Here is an 18821-nt window from a genome sequence, read left to right as displayed (position 1 = left end):
AATTGATGGGCTCTTGACATATTGGGTAAATTTATACAAATTAAATTATTAAGGAGGAGCAAATACTCTCCCCATTCCCAGTTGGTCGCCGGTTTGTCAGGCTGTCAACATTTTGCCGGCTGCTCTGGGTATGCGGCTTGTCACTGCCAGATCGCTTCAGTTTCAGTTCGGTTCGGTTTAGTTTGGTTTGGTTCTGTTTGGGTTTTCCCCCAAGCTCGGAATTCTGCAGCATTGTTGCTGCTGCTATTTTTTCCCCGTTTTTTTTGGGGGGAGAATTGTGCGGGCCGCAGCTACCAAAACTTATTTTTACTCGCATGATGCTGCAGGAGGGTTTCGGCATAGGGATAGGGGGACTTATCCCACGAGAGTCCGTGTCAAACATGTTTAACAGAGGACTACCGCAACAACAACAATGCATCCGACAGCAGCAACAATAACAAACAAAACAAACAAAATGAAAACCAGTTTGGGTTGCCCTGCTGCTGCCGCTGTTGTGACAATCAGAATAAAAATAATAATACCAAACACAAACATCGCCGAAAAAAGAAGGCACCGAAAATGTTTGCAACTGTCACTGGAACAACGCAAAAAGTTTCCGAGTTCTGTTTTCGTTTCGGGTTTATTTTTCTACGGTATCACAAAAAATACACCGATTGGGTTGATAAAATAATATTTTATTCGTATTCCATGCTGGTCTGGGGTTTATGCATACATTTAAAGATTAGAAAAATGGTTTAAGAATTCAGTTGCGATATGAGTGGGATTTAAATATATTGGAAGCGATAAGTAAATTCAGGATTTCATATTGTTGAATACATGTCAAGCATACCTATGCTAAATTTAAGTTAATTGAAATCCCCCGAAAAGAAGATAAGAAGACTTTAATGATTCCATTTTTCATCATTTTGCATAAGCTCATACGTTTTTTTTGACAGACTGCCCGACATGGAATCACCCCTCTAATAATACTTCTTTTTGAGATATAAGCTCCCCCATTTGCCTGAGCAAATTTGCGCACTTTTATGACACTAAATGTCACTAATTTGACATGAAATGTCAGCGCAACTAATGCGAATATGGAATGTGTCAGAAAAATGCATAGCTGACAAGCTTTTTAGTGACTTTCTGTCGCATTAGTGGTCACAAAATGAAGGGGGAACATCGGTGTTGCTTGCAAATGGTTTGCTGAATATAACGATGCGAAATTAGGAGGAAAAAAAGAGCTTGGCAATTGCTTCTTAGTTGGTCCCTTAGTGACCATCCGTATAAGGAGTGGAGACGGGCATTTCCGAGAAGCAAATCCAAATAAGGTCAAAATTGCGAATATGATTTCTGCAGTAGCGAGACTGCGACTCCCCTTTTCCTGTCTTGCCATAATCCTAATTTATGCGCAAGTAATGACGAAGACTGGTTGTCCTTTCTGCGGAGAGAGTCTCTTTCTTCCGCCGCCGAGATTAAGTGGCTTTCAGTTTTGCCAGGCTGCATTCAGCCAGCTGCCGCTATGCATTCTGAGTTATCCAGACAATGGGGTTGTCAACCGGCGAATGTCTGGAAGTCAGCCTGAAATTGACTTTGGGTCAGCTGGAAGTCGGAAAAGGGCTTAGGTTCAAGGCGTTCGTAATGAATTGTAAACGCAGACACGTGTGTCGCTTCTTTGGTCGTGGGGATTAGCAAACTTGCCAAAGCAGGGGTTACTTTGATGGATCGAAACTTTCTCAAGGATTCACCCCTCCACATTCATGACTTGGCCACTTCCCGTCTCTAGTCGACCCATTCTCATGGCCCATTCCGCATGATTGGCCAGCCCACACAGAACAAAAATCAACCATATCAATTCTCTACTAAATGTATGAGCTGGTTATTATATTTCCAGTTTAAAGTTTTAGGAAATAAAACATGTGAAAGACATAAGATTCGTTTTTAAAAGTTCTTAGAGTATTATAAAAAGTGATCGTTAAATAAAGATTATTCTGGTTTTCTACCGAACTCAATAATTATTTGAAAGTGCACATTTCAATATTGTTTTAAATCTAGCTAAGAATTGATTTATATTTACATATTTACATTTAAATGTAATGGTCGTCCAAATTCATAAGTCTCCAAAAATTTAAACTGATAGCTAACCCGCCTTACGATATTCGAAAACACCTTCCAGCCCTATCCGATACTTAGATAATAGCCATCAGCTGGTCCAGTTTGACAGATCGGTGTCATCTCAAAATATCGCAAAACTAAGTTTCCAAGTTCAGGCGAGGCCCTTATAGTTTCTTTTCCGTTTCAAACCCTCATATGAGCAGACGTAAAAAAATTGGATAAGATAACATATTGTTCCTTTGGGCATATGGTATCCACGTGCCAGTTACTTTGATCGCACCTTAACCAAAGACATCCGCTGCCAAAGCCAATTAATTTGCCAATTGAACTTCGTTCTCCTTTTTGGTGGAATCGTTACGGTAAATATTTAATTGCTGGCGTTGCAATCGCCCAGATTTAAAATGTACTTTCATTCCGCACAGATTGCTGCCTTTCACGGCTAAATAGGGTCTGGCTACGCCGCCTAGTTGTGTATTGAGTAAATCAAAAGTCAATATTAGCTGCTCAAAAAGTTACATAACTTCATCCAAAGGTCACGAGGTAAATTATAATAACTCAGCCCAGATCGAAATCTTGGTTTTTCCTAACACGCCGTTTTGTTACAGTTGTCCGATCTCCAGTAGAATAGGAGTACATAAGCCTGCAAACATCGTCGTCAAAAAAGGCTGGACTTTACGGCCAGTGTCTAAGACAAAACATAACGGCACATCTCTACCCTACCCCTCACCCCCTGCTCCGCCTACCGTCGCGGTACAGTTGTGCTAGTGGACAAATATAGCACCCCCAGCTTCAACGAGGGGTAGTGGTACGAACCGCCGACATCTGACGAACTACATAATCCCGGCCTAGACCAGCTTTCCGGCATAGACCAGTTTTCCCGGCTTAGACCAGTGTACCAGCTTTTCTAAAACAAAACCCAGAAATTGTGCTCTTCATTTAGAAATAGATAAGCTCTCTAAAAGTATTGTTTTTATATACATAAGTGTAGAATCGCCGATCGCTAAAATCTAATGTCGCGCTTTGTAAACGCCAGTTAATTGTTTAAGTGATTGCTAGTCGCCACAACACACTACACTAGTTGGGTGTATACAAAAGTGCAGATCAAAACCCCAGAAGAAATTTAGTTACAACAACCAAATGAAAGCAGACCCCATGCAGAACTAATATTTTATTACCTAACATAACTATTATCCCCCCAAACGCATGGGCCTTAACCGCTCTTAGCCCAGTTCATCGTGAAGGCCTTCGACGAGGATTGGAAAGGGGTAAGTGCATTCCAACCAAATGTAATATTATAAAATTTTAGTTCTGTCTGCATATGCCCGGTCTATATATGGCCGTGGAGAAGCAGTAATTTTGCATGTTTTGTTTTGATTATCACTTCCAATTGTTGTGAGCTTTAATATTTCGAGTTCTTTCTTTGCATTTTGTATATTTTCTACCCTTTTCAGCTAGTGTGAGTGTTGTTATGCGCGAGTAGGAATAATTTTCCTTAAATAAATATAAACATAAGTATAGCTAGTTTACGGTTCAGTTAAAAATCATGAAAAAACCCGACCAAATTAAAAATTAAACCAATGAATTATTGTACATCGAAATAAATATGAACGATTCCTTTAAATAACGATTATAAAACCTAGACAAGTTAAAGTTAAAAACAAAAATAATAAAATAAGCCCTAATGAAGTTTAATCCGGAAGCTACTGTTAGTCCGTTTTGTTTCGCTTACTGGAATTATTGAAGTAATAAAATTTTGTAACCATGTTTAAAGAAAACATTATGAGTGAGTAGAGAACTTATTTCGCGACCTGGGAATGTGAATATTGTGATTGATAAAATATGGGGTCTTGCCGGAACAATATTAAAATTGGCAAAGACATTGGCAGGGAGGGTAACGATTTCGTGTGAGTCAATTTCCATCTAAGACTTCACCGATCGTTCTGGTTTACTTGCCTTATTCCTCTCAATTATTTGGATTAAATTTGACTGTTTGTTGTGTTGCCTCAATCCCCGGCACAGACAACATTTGTGAATGATTTCGGCCATGATCGTGTGGTTATTTAGTTTCAGTTAGGGACTCTAAAAATATTCTTAATGTAGTGTTAGTCAGTAGGGTCAGCAACTAACCCCCCCAATCCCGTAAGAGCTAGTATTGACATGGGTCCCGACCCGCTTAGTTTCCTACTGTCTGATTTAGTTGAAATCGACTTAGAGTAATCAACTTATTCGAAGTTTATTAAACCATTACATAAGTTTTGGCGCCCAGAACGTGGGGCAACGATACATTGTTTTTTTTGTTAAGAAACAGTTTATTTAATCCCAAATTTCTAGTGAAAAAAAAAAAAAAAAAAAAATAACACAAATCGGAACGGATTTCTTTTATTTAGGATATCGAATTTTATAGCGTGAGTTGAAAATATCGACCAATTAGAAGACAACGGTTAAGTTTTGTGTAAACTATATAACATCTGTATAACATCACTAGATCTAACAGCTCATTTGCGTTCGTATGACATTCATTAATATTTACTTATAGATAACAAGGGTTCTGCATTTAATAACTGTCTGGATATCGTAGGTTCAAGAAACTGGACCAAAATAAAAGCGACCGATAGTATTATATGATAGGACAGTTAATTGTATTAGATATATGAGTTGTCATCAGTTTTATGAGGAAAATGTCAAGTAAGAGGTAGACTATTTGCAGACTTCGGCTGGACTGGAATACAATTAGCATATGCATGTGTGCATTGTCCGTTCATACAAACCAGCAAATCGTCTAACCGACGAAAACATTTATAATCATAAATAGATTCAATAGCCAGAAAAATTTATAAAAGCAATAGTAATAAAAATAAACAAAACTAAAAATTTCTAAACGGAATGAGGAAAGTTATAACCAGTAAAGGCAAAGATCAGAATATTCACAGTCCCAAATAGGTCAGCGAAAATAAATAAATTTAAAAATAAAATAAATAAAACATATCATTAAAACTTAAACTAAAATGCCAGTCGAACATACTCCACAAAAAAACATGGCACCGGCAACTAAGCAGAATGTATGCTTAATTTGCGAGGACACAATGATTGACACTCAGCCGTGCGGCATAACTACATGCAAGCATATATTTCATAAAAGCTGTCTTGATACTAGATTTCATCCCGATAAGGAGAATGAATGTCCAGTTTGTATGACAAAGGTCTTGTTACATGATGTGAAAGTAGTGGTTGGAAATTTTTCCCCGGAAAAGATATCGGATAGAAACGAAGGTCAAAACAGACGCCCAAATACGAGATCGATGGATAGGCAACTTGAATTAGGAGAGGCATCAGCAGAGATACAGGCGGTTCAGCCGCAGCAATTTCTAATTCCGCCTGAAAGTAATAGAGGAACCAGGGGTAGAGGTGCATATTCGCGAAGAGGTGGACGACGTGGTAAACAGGCTCGAACACCTAACCGTAGTGAAGAAAATCTAAATGACGACAATTGGTCGCAACCTGATATCGAAGCGCTAGTTCGAGAGACAGTTAGGCAAATGATGTTATCTTCTTATGTTAGACCCGCTATAAGTGCACAAGAAAATCAACAGCAAGGGCGACAGGATTATGTTAGTCCGAACGGAAACCGTTCGAGATCGCAAACTGCGTCTCTGTTCGCTGCTAATAAAGTGGCTGATATTATTCAGAAATGGGGAGTAAGATTTGACGGGAGTCCAGAAGGATTGTCGGTTGAAGAATTTTTATATCGAGTGCAAGTCTTGACTCGAGAGCATTTGGAAAATGATTGGGAAGCATTAGGTCGAAACATTCACCAATTGTTAGTGGGAAAAGAAAGCGCCTGGTTCTGGCGATTTCATAAACGAGAAGAATCTTTTGATTGGGAACAGTTTTGTCGAGCGTTTCGAGCCCAGTACAGAGAAAGTCGCTCTACAACAGAGCTACGCGAGCAAATACGAGCGCGCAAACAAAAACTTGGTGAATCATTTGACACATTTTATGAATCCATTTGTAAACTTATAGACAAACTCTCGGTTTATTTTGATGAAAAAGAATTAATTGAATTAGTTCAGGGAAATTTACTACCGGATATGAAAGACAGATTACTCTTTGAAGAAATACGTTCCATCAGTCAGCTGCGTCGATTGGTTCAAAAGAGAGAGAACTTTTTGCAGGATGCAGGGAAAACTTTTCGAATCCCTGGAAGGCCCAAAGATATATCTGGTCGTGTGTATGCGGTAGACGAGCATCAGCTCGAAGAAAACGAAACCGAAAACATGGCAAATGATATAGCTGCTGTGGAACGAACTCCTTCCAAAATTGTTTGCTATAATTGCGATGCCACCGGTCATGTATGGAAAGATTGTTTAGCAGAACGTCGCGTATTTTGTTACGGGTGCGGCAAGCCGCAAGTATACAAACCAAACTGTTTAAATTGTAAGAACCGTTCGGAAAACCGAAAAGCGGGGGCATTCACAAGCCATCGGGTGTCCCAGTCGTAGAAGAGCAGGTCCAGCAAATAGCAGAAAAACAGAAAACGCAGACTAGTGTAAAAATAGAAACAGATATTGAAAGAAATGATTCCTTACCTACTATATTAAGGCGTACAAAATTGAATGAAGTTTCCAGTGACGTCCAAACCGCGTTTCGGCCATATGAAGAACGGCTAAGAAACTATTATTTAGTAAGAGATCGGATATTTTTTGAAAAGACCCAGCCCCAAAAGAGGAACACCAGAAGATTAAAAAATTATTACTTGAATTTAAGAAATAGGCAAAAGAATATAGTATCTACAATATTCCAGAATAGCTTAGATAGAAGAAGTTATGCAAATGTTTCCTTTTTAAATGTTACAGAGTGGGGATTGCTTGACACAGGAGCAAATATTAGCTGTATAGGGTCCGAGTTAGCATTGCAGGATTTTAGTAGTTGTTCTGGTTACAAAGCCATCGTATCCAACGTTAAAACTGCAGATGCTAAGCCACATAAGGTAACAGGAATTTTGAAAATAATTATGACATATAAAGAAAAAGCTAAGGAGATGGAACTTTATGTAATTCCAACCATTGCACAGAGACTTATCTTAGGAATTGATTTTTGGCGGACTTTTGAATTAGCACCAAAAATAGTTGGAGCAATCGAAAACCCACTAATCACAGAACTGGTCGAAGATTCTTATCCGCTAACGGAGACTCAACTGCAGCAACTGGAAGCAGTAAAAGAATTGTTCCCAAACTTTGCAAAACAGGGTTTAGGCCGAACATCGTTAATAAAACATCATATAGACGTAGGAAACACCTTTCCAGTGAAACAGAGACACTATCCCGTTAGCCCGGCCGTAGAAAAGGTTCTTTATGCTGAAATTGATCGCATGTTGGAGCTTGGGGTGATAGAGCCATCAAACAGCTCGTGGAGCTCACCAATTCGGATGGTTATCAAACCGAATAAGGTCCGCCTTTGTTTGGATGCGCGAAAGTTAAATGACGCGACCAAAAAAGATGCGTATCCGTTACAGAGCATAGATGGAATTTTCTCTCGTCTTCCTAAGGCCAACATTATAAGTAAATTGGACCTCAAGGATGCCTATTGGCAGATTCAGTTATCGGAAGAAGCAAAACCACTGACGGCTTTTACGGTGCCGGGACGAGCTTTATTTCAATTCGTTGTTATGCCTTTCGGCTTATGCAACGCCCCATCCACTATGTGTCGTCTCATGGATGATTTGATTCCTCCAGATCTACGCCACTGTGTGTTTGGATATTTGGATGATTTGTGTATTGTGACGGAAGACTTTCAATCCCATTTGTCTGTTCTTATCCGAATTGCGGAACAGTTTCGAAAGGCTAACCTTACGTTAAACATAAGCAAGAGTCATTTTTGTGTGACTAAAGTCAATTATTTAGGGTACATAATTGGAGAGGGAGGTATTTCCACAGATCCTGCCAAGATATCCTGTATTCTAAACTGGCCAGCCCCTCGGAATATCAAACAAGTTAGAGGATTTCTAGGTGTATGCGGCTGGTATCGCCGTTTTATTTCGAATTTTGCCGAGTTGACTTTTCCTATAACAGAACTTTTAGCAAAAAGTAAAACTTTTAAATGGTCGACAGAAGCCCAGGAAGCAATGGAATTACTCAAGATCAAGCTTACCTCGGCCCCAGTACTTCATAACCCAGACTTTACCCAAAAATTCTTTCTCCATTGTGATGCTAGTGACTTCGGTATCGGTTCAGTTTTGGTACAATTGTCAAACTCAGGTGAAGAAATGCCAATAGCATTTATGTCAAAAAAGCTTTCGAAGTCACAAAGAAATTACAGTGTCACGGAGCGTGAATGTTTGTCAGTGATATTGTCTATTGAAAAATTCCGTTGCTACCTTGAGCTCCAAGAATTCGAAGTGATAACAGATCATTCAAGCCTTGTTTGGCTGATGAGACAACAAAATGTCACAGGTCGACTAGCACGATGGATTTTTCGGCTACAGGGATTTAAGTTCACTATTTCACACCGCAAGGGGAAAGACAATATCGTACCGGATGCATTATCTAGGATGTGTGAAGATCAAATTGAAAGCGTTGAGTTGGTGGGACCCAAAATCGATCTGGAGTCAGATGCTTTCACGGAGTCAGATTATGTAGAACTTCGAATGCGAATAGAAGAAAATGTAGACAAATTTCCAGACTTACGTGTGCATGGGAAATATGTTTACATACGGACTGAGCACCCATCAGGGAATACTGAGCAAGAAGCCGACAGCTGGAAACTTTGGGTTCCAGAAAAGCTTCGGGCAGCAGCGATTTGGCAGGCACATGATAGCGTCGTTTCTGCTCATGGTGGTATACACAAAACAATAGAGCGACTAAGACGAAATCTCTACTGGCCTGGGTTGTCGAAAGAAGTTCGCAACTATGTTAGGGAGTGTGCAATGTGTAAACAAACAAAGGCTCCAAATCAAACCTTGAGACCGCCCATGGGTGAACAAAGTGTTTCACTGAGACCATTCCAACGTTTATACATTGACATTCTTGGTCCTTATCCCCGCAGTAAACGAGGATACACTGGGTTACTGATCGTTCTAGACCATTTTAGCAGATATCACTGGCTCTGTCCTCTGAAGAAAAGCACCACAGTAGTAATCAACAACTTTCTATGCGAACGTATTTTTTGTGAGTTCGGAGTACCAGAGACCATTATCAGTGACAACGGATCACAATTCAAAGCCAAGGAATTTGAAGCCATGTTGACCAAATGGGGTATTCGTCATATCTGTACAGCTCTTTATTCCCCGCAAAGTAATGCGGCCGAAAGAGTGAATCGCTCGTTATTAGCAGCAATACGTTCGTATCTCCGCGAAGATCAAACAGATTGGGATTTAAATTTGACTAGTATTTCTTCAGCGCTTCGTTCCGCATTGCATCAGTCAATCGGTTGTTCTCCGTATAAAGCTCTATTTGGTTTTGACATGATTAACCACGGGTCGGATTATACCTTGTTAAAAAGACTATCGCTGCTAGAAGAATCTACACGTTTGGAAAGAGTTGACCAATTAGCTTTATTACGCGAGGAAATAAAAAAGAATAGTCGTAAAGCCTATGAAACCAACGTTAAGCAATACAATCTTCGGGCCAATCCAGTTGTGTATCGAGAAGGTCAAGAAGTATTTAAGCGCAATTTTCATCTTAGTAATTTTAGTCAAAATTATAATAAAAAACTAGGTCATCAATTTTCCAAGTGCAGAATAAAGAAGAAATTGGGTAATGCGTTTTATTTATTAGAGACTTTAGCCGGCAAAGAAATAGGAACTTATCATGCCAAAGACATACGATCCTAATTCCAGCTAATCGTGTCTGCGGTTACTCGACAGATTATCTGTGGTGTAATGGTCGTCCAAATTCATAAGTCTCCAAAAATTTAAACTGATAGCTAACCCGCCTTACGATATTCGAAAACACCTTCCAGCCCTATCCGATACTTAGATAATAGCCATCAGCTGGTCCAGTTTGACAGATCGGTGTCATCTCAAAATATCGCAAAACTAAGTTTCCAAGTTCAGGCGAGGCCCTTATAGTTTCTTTTCCGTTTCAAACCCTCATATGAGCAGACGTAAAAAAATTGGATAAGATAACATATTGTTCCTTTGGGCATATGGTATCCACGTGCCAGTTACTTTGATCGCACCTTAACCAAAGACATCCGCTGCCAAAGCCAATTAATTTGCCAATTGAACTTCGTTCTCCTTTTTGGTGGAATCGTTACGGTAAATATTTAATTGCTGGCGTTGCAATCGCCCAGATTTAAAATGTACTTTCATTCCGCACAGATTGCTGCCTTTCACGGCTAAATAGGGTCTGGCTACGCCGCCTAGTTGTGTATTGAGTAAATCAAAAGTCAATATTAGCTGCTCAAAAAGTTACATAACTTCATCCAAAGGTCACGAGGTAAATTATAATAACTCAGCCCAGATCGAAATCTTGGTTTTTCCTAACACGCCGTTTTGTTACAGTTGTCCGATCTCCAGTAGAATAGGAGTACATAAGCCTGCAAACATCGTCGTCAAAAAAGGCTGGACTTTACGGCCAGTGTCTAAGACAAAACATAACGGCACATCTCTACCCTACCCCTCACCCCTGCTCCGCCTACCGTCGCGGTACAGTTGTGCTAGTGGACAAATATAGCACCCCCAGCTTCAACGAGGGGTAGTGGTACGAACCGCCGACATCTGACGAACTACATAATCCCGGCCTAGACCAGCTTTCCGGCATAGACCAGTTTTCCCGGCTTAGACCAGTGTACCAGCTTTTCTAAAACAAAACCCAGAAATTGTGCTCTTCATTTAGAAATAGATAAGCTCTCTAAAAGTATTGTTTTTATATACATAAGTGTAGAATCGCCGATCGCTAAAATCTAATGTCGCGCTTTGTAAACGCCAGTTAATTGTTTAAGTGATTGCTAGTCGCCACAACACACTACACTAGTTGGGTGTATACAAAAGTGCAGATCAAAACCCCAGAAGAAATTTAGTTACAACAACCAAATGAAAGCAGACCCCATGCAGAACTAATATTTTATTACCTAACATAACTATTATCCCCCCAAACGCATGGGCCTTAACCGCTCTTAGCCCAGTTCATCGTGAAGGCCTTCGACGAGGATTGGAAAGGGGTAAGTGCATTCCAACCAAATGTAATATTATAAAATTTTAGTTCTGTCTGCATATGCCCGGTCTATATATGGCCGTGGAGAAGCAGTAATTTTGCATGTTTTGTTTTGATTATCACTTCCAATTGTTGTGAGCTTTAATATTTCGAGTTCTTTCTTTGCATTTTGTATATTTTCTACCCTTTTCAGCTAGTGTGAGTGTTGTTATGCGCGAGTAGGAATAATTTTCCTTAAATAAATATAAACATAAGTATAGCTAGTTTACGGTTCAGTTAAAAATCATGAAAAAACCCGACCAAATTAAAAATTAAACCAATGAATTATTGTACATCGAAATAAATATGAACGATTCCTTTAAATAACGATTATAAAACCTAGACAAGTTAAAGTTAAAAACAAAAATAATAAAATAAGCCCTAATGAAGTTTAATCCGGAAGCTACTGTTAGTCCGTTTTGTTTCGCTTACTGGAATTATTGAAGTAATAAAATTTTGTAACCATGTTTAAAGAAAACATTATGAGTGAGTAGAGAACTTATTTCGCGACCTGGGAATGTGAATATTGTGATTGATAAAATATGGGGTCTTGCCGGAACAATATTAAAATTGGCAAAGACATTGGCAGGGAGGGTAACGATTTCGTGTGAGTCAATTTCCATCTAAGACTTCACCGATCGTTCTGGTTTACTTGCCTTATTCCTCTCAATTATTTGGATTAAATTTGACTGTTTGTTGTGTTGCCTCAATCCCCGGCACAGACAACATTTGTGAATGATTTCGGCCATGATCGTGTGGTTATTTAGTTTCAGTTAGGGACTCTAAAAATATTCTTAATGTAGTGTTAGTCAGTAGGGTCAGCAACTAACCCCCCCAATCCCGTAAGAGCTAGTATTGACATGGGTCCCGACCCGCTTAGTTTCCTACTGTCTGATTTAGTTGAAATCGACTTAGAGTAATCAACTTATTCGAAGTTTATTAAACCATTACATAAAACAAATTCAAAGTTTAATACTTTCATATAACTTTTTTCTGTCATTGCAAGTTTTTTATCATCAACTATAAAAAATGCTTAAATCAGTAATTATAATGTGTAAACATGAACTACAGTATGTACGACATATTGATATTAAAATGTTAATTAAATATTTACTAACAATTTATAATTTATTTGATACATTTTAAAATAAGTAGACAATTGGCAGCCATACAGAAAATTCTTTGGAAAATTAATGCCAAATAGTTTTTACTTCAATGTGGAATTGTAATTTTTTTTCCGGTGCTGAACTTGTTTCACAATAATGGCAAATGGGCTGCTGACCAAACGATGGCAACGTGTTCCACTTCATGGTTCTGTTGTTTTAAATTTGTCAGGAAAATATTTTGATTGTTGCGCATTCATTCAGCCCCTTTCCCCTCTTTCCTCCTCGAATTCCCCTGCATTTCCCAGCGAGTAGTTCAAATATTGTTTCACACACCCCCGGGGAATTTGTTGTCCGTGGATCTCCCTCTTTCAGCAGATGACTCCACATGCTCTGCATACTCTCCATACGTTTTCCAAATTAGATTCTGCGGTTTCCGACTGCATGTCTGTACGGATGGCACTACTGCCCGCTGGGGGGCGCCACAATCAATCGACATCGGGGGACTCCCCCTCGCTTGTTTATTTGCTCTTTGTTTTGCTTTCTTTCCCGTTGTCGGTCTACGTTCATGCTGATTTCCAATCTTGTTTACTTTTGCCATTTCAAATTATATTTGCTCGAGTCTCTAATTAATTAGACGAGCCAGTAGCTCAATAAGCCGTCATCTTGACTTATTTCTGATCGCCAACTTGGCATGCAAACCAGGCAGAAAGGAAGACTCCGCAGACGGAGACAGCGACTCGTAATCCAATTTAAAAAACCATCTCCGTCAGACGCTTCCTTTGAATGCCACATAAATCAATGGGACGCGCGCTTAAAATTCATATCTTGTCAGAATGTAAGTTGTATTTTAAGCTTTTTATCGGGCCCCAAAAGGCGGCTGCAATGCGCCACGCATTACTCATGCCCCACCAGTTTGAAGACCCACAGCCAAGAAGCAAAAGCGGTGGTTATGAATGGATAAACGCGGCGGCGGTGAGTGGGTGAAGGGGGAATCTGAGACGGCAAAAGGTAAGGCACAAGTCAAATTATTGGGCCAGCACTGCTCCACCTTAACGGTTTCGATTAGGGTGATTCATGACCGAGCTATTTGGCTTAGAGTGTCTTACAAATATAAGAATTTGGCAGTAAAATTGTAGCTTCTTGCAAATAAGTCTTTAAAATTGATTATAATTAAAGAAAATGCACATATTTTCAAATAATTTAATTTTCATTTTATAATAATATTTTATAAATGACCGCTAATTAAAAGCTAATCCACTAATCCTTAAACTTTATATAATTTGAAGAGCCAGTTGGCATATCTATCTTATACGACATGAAATGTACTTCTTTCACCGACAAATAGTTATAAACACCCGTTTATAAACTAATAGTCTTAAATTCATAACAATTCATAAAAATAGAAACAAATATAAGAAATTTGGTCTTATTTTTTTACTGCTCTTTTTTCTGGGTGTAGGTTTTAAGCTTAGAAAAGCCATTTTCCAATAAAAAAATATGTTTATTACAATTTGTGCAGTTATTAATTTTCATAAGCAATGTCTCACCCTGCTAAGCCCAAAGTAAGACGCCAAGACACCATATTTTTTGTGGCTAAATCTTTTGCCCATTTAGGCTGTATTTTCCGCAAGAAGAGCGGACAACTCAATTGCCATGGCCACGTGTTGCATGTGCAACACGAAGTGGCTGTAAATATTATTTATGTGCGTTAATGCCAAACACCATATTCGGATCGGGCTCAAAGAGAGGCGAACATGTGTCCAGAGTGCCCGCAACACGAGCTACTTAAGCGGATCTCATATATCCGCGGCTTTATGGCTTAAATGCGTTATAATTCAAACCCGAATGCCTGGCCACCTGTTCGTCGGATATTTGAGTCGTTGTCACGTCCCTGCCACTCCGCTCCGCCATAAATATTGTACACCATATATGTATATGATGACATACGAGTATATCATCGTTTTCGCTGCTCTGATGATGAGCACTTATTTTGGGAAATTCATCGCATTTACTGGTCTAGCATGTTATGGCCTTTTATGGCCATATTGTTGCCACAATATTGCACAACCTCAAGTAAGTGACTCCTGCGACTCCGATTTCTGAACTGTCCTGCTAATTCCCTGCCAACAAGCACGCACCTAATGAACCTCAGACTGTGGCACGATCCGAGCTGCACAATATCGTTTATTTATAGCAGAAAACTGCGTCGTTAGTGCAACTGAATTATGGGCAATTTTGTGTTGAAGCACTGGACTACATTAGTTATCAAATTGTTTTAAATACTATTTATAGCTGCGAACTATTTGTAAGTGTGGATTCTACAATGTTTGATGTTTGCCAAACATTGTTAGTTTAACTTAAAATGTTGTACTAAGGTATAAAATGAATGCAATGCGTGTTGCATAGTGTAATCCCGCTGCACAGTAGCTGGCAACTTGTTGCCACTGCCGGCGCCAAGCAACATTCTGTTGAATTCACGACTGCGATGTCGCCACAAAGTCTGCGATTTTAATCTTTTGCTCTGGCCAGCCTATTCCCCTGCTAACTATACAAATTGTGCGATGTCGTGTGTTAGGTGAGGAGAAGTTAGCCAACTAGAAGGTTGTCAACGCTTGTGTTCAGCCTTTGGCTTGCTGCCATTTGCAGGAGATGGAATCTGGCATCTTTATAGTAAGGGACGCAGACTCATTTGGCTTTTATTTGGGACGATAAGAAAATGGCAACATAAATGTAACTAAAAATAACTACAAAATTGCTTAATTTATACTGAAATTGTACTGTTTCCTTACGGGTAATTTGAAGGTTTACAGGACAGCAATTTACTGCATTAAATGTTATCCCTTATCATGGGAATCGAGAAACGTTAATAATGTTCAGATAACCCGTTTTAATTTATTCAAAAAATTTGTATAAATAATTTACCATTGCAATGACGAAATCTTGAATCTTTATGGTATGACTCTCAGACATTTTTATTTGAAGGGATAAGAAAATAACATTTTAAATGGTCAGTAAATATCAGTAATATTATATTATTTATAGAAAACATTTTCAGGTTGCCTACATATATTTTAAAGGTAACTTCTCATGTTTCCTGCAGCCCATTAAGAATGTAATGCCAGCAATTTAATGCGTAATTTCATTCAACTTTCCGCGCTTCCCGTTTCTTGCCCCATCTGGCAGTGACTTGCCGCTTTAAGCCGCCCATTTGGAGCTCACTTTAGGCACATTGTTGCAGCGTTTATCATATTAATGTAAGTGAGTGCCGTCGTTGGCCGGGTCTCTTAAAAACTTAATAATTTATTTGTCTCCCCCGCGGAACATGTGTCACGGCCACGTCAGTGGTTTGGAGAAGAGGGTTCTTAAATTATTTACACGACTTGCATGCGTGGCAACTTTAAAGAGGTTGCGTCTGTGGAGCATAAACATGTCATATTATTATTATTATTATTTTTTACTGTCCGATAAAAGTTTCGCCTGGTGTATTTTTTATGTGGCTGCGTCATAAAAAATCACGAGGAAGCTAGCTTGCGAAAATGTTTTCAAAAGGACGCAGAGCAACAGGAACGGGCAGCAGCTTATCAATGCAAAACAGACTCCCGGCTTTAGTCCGTCCATTTCATATTCAAAATCACTCCCCTTTTCACTTCCCCCATCCATTTCCATCTGCATTGTGCATTAAGCGTTGAAGCAACCCTTGAGGGATTAAATTTCAACAGTTCGCCGCCCGCGTTGCGCATTCTTGGCCGGCACTTTCCCCCTGCCCACGGGAAAACCCATTTCCCCGCACTATCAACCTTCAGCAGCTTTTCTCTTGCCGACTTTTCGACGCTTAGCCATCTGTCCCACTGTCTGTCTGCTCATTTTTGGGCAAATGGAAGCGCTTAACTGGGGAGAGGGCATTCAGCTAATGAATGTAATCGTCATAAGCTGCCCTTTTCGCTCCGGAAGAGCCAACTCATTACGAGGGCCTGTCTACAAAATATTTCCTTGTAATTGGGCTGATTTTGGGGGTAGTATCTTTGGGAGAATTATGAGTGGAAATGCATTTAAATCCGTTCTTGGCAGCAGACACTCAAATTGGTTGTTTATGGGAGGAATGCGAAAGCTCCAGGCAAAAACTAGATTTCCAAAGAATTTTAAGGGATTTCAATAGGCAGAAGGGCAGCTTAATATTTGGGAAGAGATTTTCAAGAAATACCTTTTTGATGCATATTTAGATTCGTTCTATGAAATTCTTTTTTTTGCGATGAACTGTATGCAAAACAAAACTAGAGAATGTACCTTTAGATGCCGGGCTTACTTTTAATATTTCAGGAGTTTCCTTTACCCGACACGACTAATTTTATCTAGCTCTAATAAAGCCGGGAAAGTAAAACAAAACACTCTTTTCCCGCTTGGTCGCAAGGCCATCATAATGGGGTACCTGCAGCTATTTTGATTTGATAAGCAAACAAAGGCGACAGACAGTAGCAGCAACGCATAGAAAAGCAGAGCGACGACTGGCAAATAGAATAAAATAATCAGAAAACAAACGCAGAAAGTGGTAATGAGTATACGCCGTGTCTGACAAAGGCGCAAAAAGGGGAAAAACAGAAACGGAACGTTGTTCCCTGTTTTTCTGTTTGTCTGGAAAAGTGAAAAGCATGTAAATGCCCGAGGCGGGTATTATGGGGGACCCCATCCCAAAAAGCATTCCCATTTCTATATTCTAGAGCCCGTCTGGCAGACACTTGAGCCAGCTCCTCGACATCCAGCTGGACAATAATTGTGCGAGGGTTTCATGCCAAAGTGTCCTGCGGGCAATAACAAGGCGAGAAAGGGAGGGGATTGGGAAAATGGGGAGCAGGAACGGCAGCTTAGACAAAGATTCAGATCCCGGGGAGGGCCGAATGCTAATGAATTGAAATTGTGGGGGCGCGGGGGCGTATGAGCAATTTAATTGCTGAACAAATTGCGCGCTGATGAAAATTGAATTGTTCATTGGGTGGCGTGGCGTGGCGTGTCATGTCACTGTCAAGTGCAAATGTTTCCAATGCCGCAACATCAACATTGTCTCCCGAAAAACATTCAACAAATGAGGTTTGCAAATGTCGGCAAATGGAAATGGAAAAGCTTGCGTGCTATTTATTATTACTCGCCAACACAACTGAGCTCGGCGTTGTTTAAATGATTTTTCAAGCGATTTATTTGCGGTCTGGCTTCGTTGTTTTTTAATGAATTTTCCCCTTTGGAAAAGCTCTTGACTTTGACGTGTAACTATGAAAAAAGAAACACTGATATGGCCAACGCGAGCTGTCACCGCGGGCGTGACTAAAAGTTGCCATAAAAGAACCCGTAACCGAAGCCGTAAAATTTTATTACTGCACACTGCATTCCTGCTCTGTTTTTCATTTTAATTTTCCCGCTGATGTCATTGTTCTCGAGACTCATTTTTTGTATTTCGTCCGCATTATTATTTTGCAGACGGAGCTCTCGCACAATCTGCAACAATTGTCGGAGAAGGCACGTTCGACGACCGAGTTCATCCAGCGCCTCAAAGGAATGAGCGACAAAGTTACGGTAAGTGAGCACCCGACAACAAAAAGCGGAGTCCCCCTAAAATCATCAAATCTGACTCATCTGCAAACAGGAATCCTGCATGGAGTTCGAGCGCCTCGTCCATGCCCAATGCGAGGCCCTCATCCAGGCCATCCACGACAGACGCGAGTATCTGCTGGAGGCGATTCGCATGGACAAGGACACCAAGATCAGGATACTGAAGGTGGGTATCATGCTTTCTTTCACTTATTTTTTACTGAACCAAATCAGGTTTTTATATGATCAAGTAATGAACTATTTAATGGACTAACAAACATTGCTCAATTTATTTTATCTTATTATCTTTTATCTTACTATCTATTTATATAAATGCATTAAATTTTTGTATTTTATTTTTGTGTAAAACCAATTTTTTTTTCATTTTTTTACTGAACAAAATAAGTGAACTATTTACTCAACTCAAGTCATCTTATTATATATTTGTAAATAAGTGCTTTAATTTCGTGCATTTTAGTTTTATAAAAAATAATTTTTTGTTGAATGGTTTTATATACTTAGACCAATTTTATTTGTTTTTGGAAAATGAAATGGCTAAGCCTAATATTAATTTAATTAAATTGATATAATTGGTTTGTTTGTTTTGCTTATCTATATTTTTCTACCGTTTTACGAGGGCTATAAAAACAGCTTTATTTTTTCAGAAAAGCAATGGTACAATTTAATAATACTATTTTAAAATGTATGCATAATTTTATTGATTTTTGTATTCACAGGATCAACAGTCGAACTGCACTGGCAAATTACAGCAGACCACTGGACTAATTCAGTTTTGCATTGAGGCTCTAAAAGAGACTGACAGCGCCGCCTTTCTTCAGGTGGGTTTTGTAAT

At 39.4% G+C, this 18821-nt stretch overlaps 1 protein-coding gene and 1 long non-coding RNA gene across 3 annotated transcripts in view; both read left to right on the top strand.

Annotated features, from left to right (window-relative positions):
- The window catches only part of LOC108044482 (E3 ubiquitin-protein ligase TRIM9), a 95053-nt gene that overhangs the window by 67276 nt on the left and 8956 nt on the right, over positions 1-18821 (top strand). For both annotated transcript variants that reach the window (XM_044459865.1, XM_044459864.1), the window contains exons 2-4: positions 17858-17953; positions 18024-18155; positions 18706-18807. In XM_044459865.1, coding sequence (XP_044315800.1) covers positions 17858-17953; positions 18024-18155; positions 18706-18807 — 330 coding nt within the window. The remainder of the gene's footprint in view (positions 1-17857; positions 17954-18023; positions 18156-18705; positions 18808-18821) is intronic.
- Positions 2016-2818, top strand: LOC123037742. Its single transcript, XR_006417623.1, has 3 exons — positions 2016-2453; positions 2517-2634; positions 2700-2818. It is a non-coding gene; the product is annotated as an uncharacterized LOC123037742 (long non-coding RNA).

This window comes from Drosophila rhopaloa, unplaced genomic scaffold, assembly GCF_018152115.1.
Source record: "Drosophila rhopaloa isolate 14029-0021.01 unplaced genomic scaffold, ASM1815211v1 contig_2, whole genome shotgun sequence".
NCBI lineage: Eukaryota > Metazoa > Arthropoda > Insecta > Diptera > Drosophilidae > Drosophila > Drosophila rhopaloa.
This window is presented reverse-complemented; position numbering and strand designations above follow the sequence as displayed.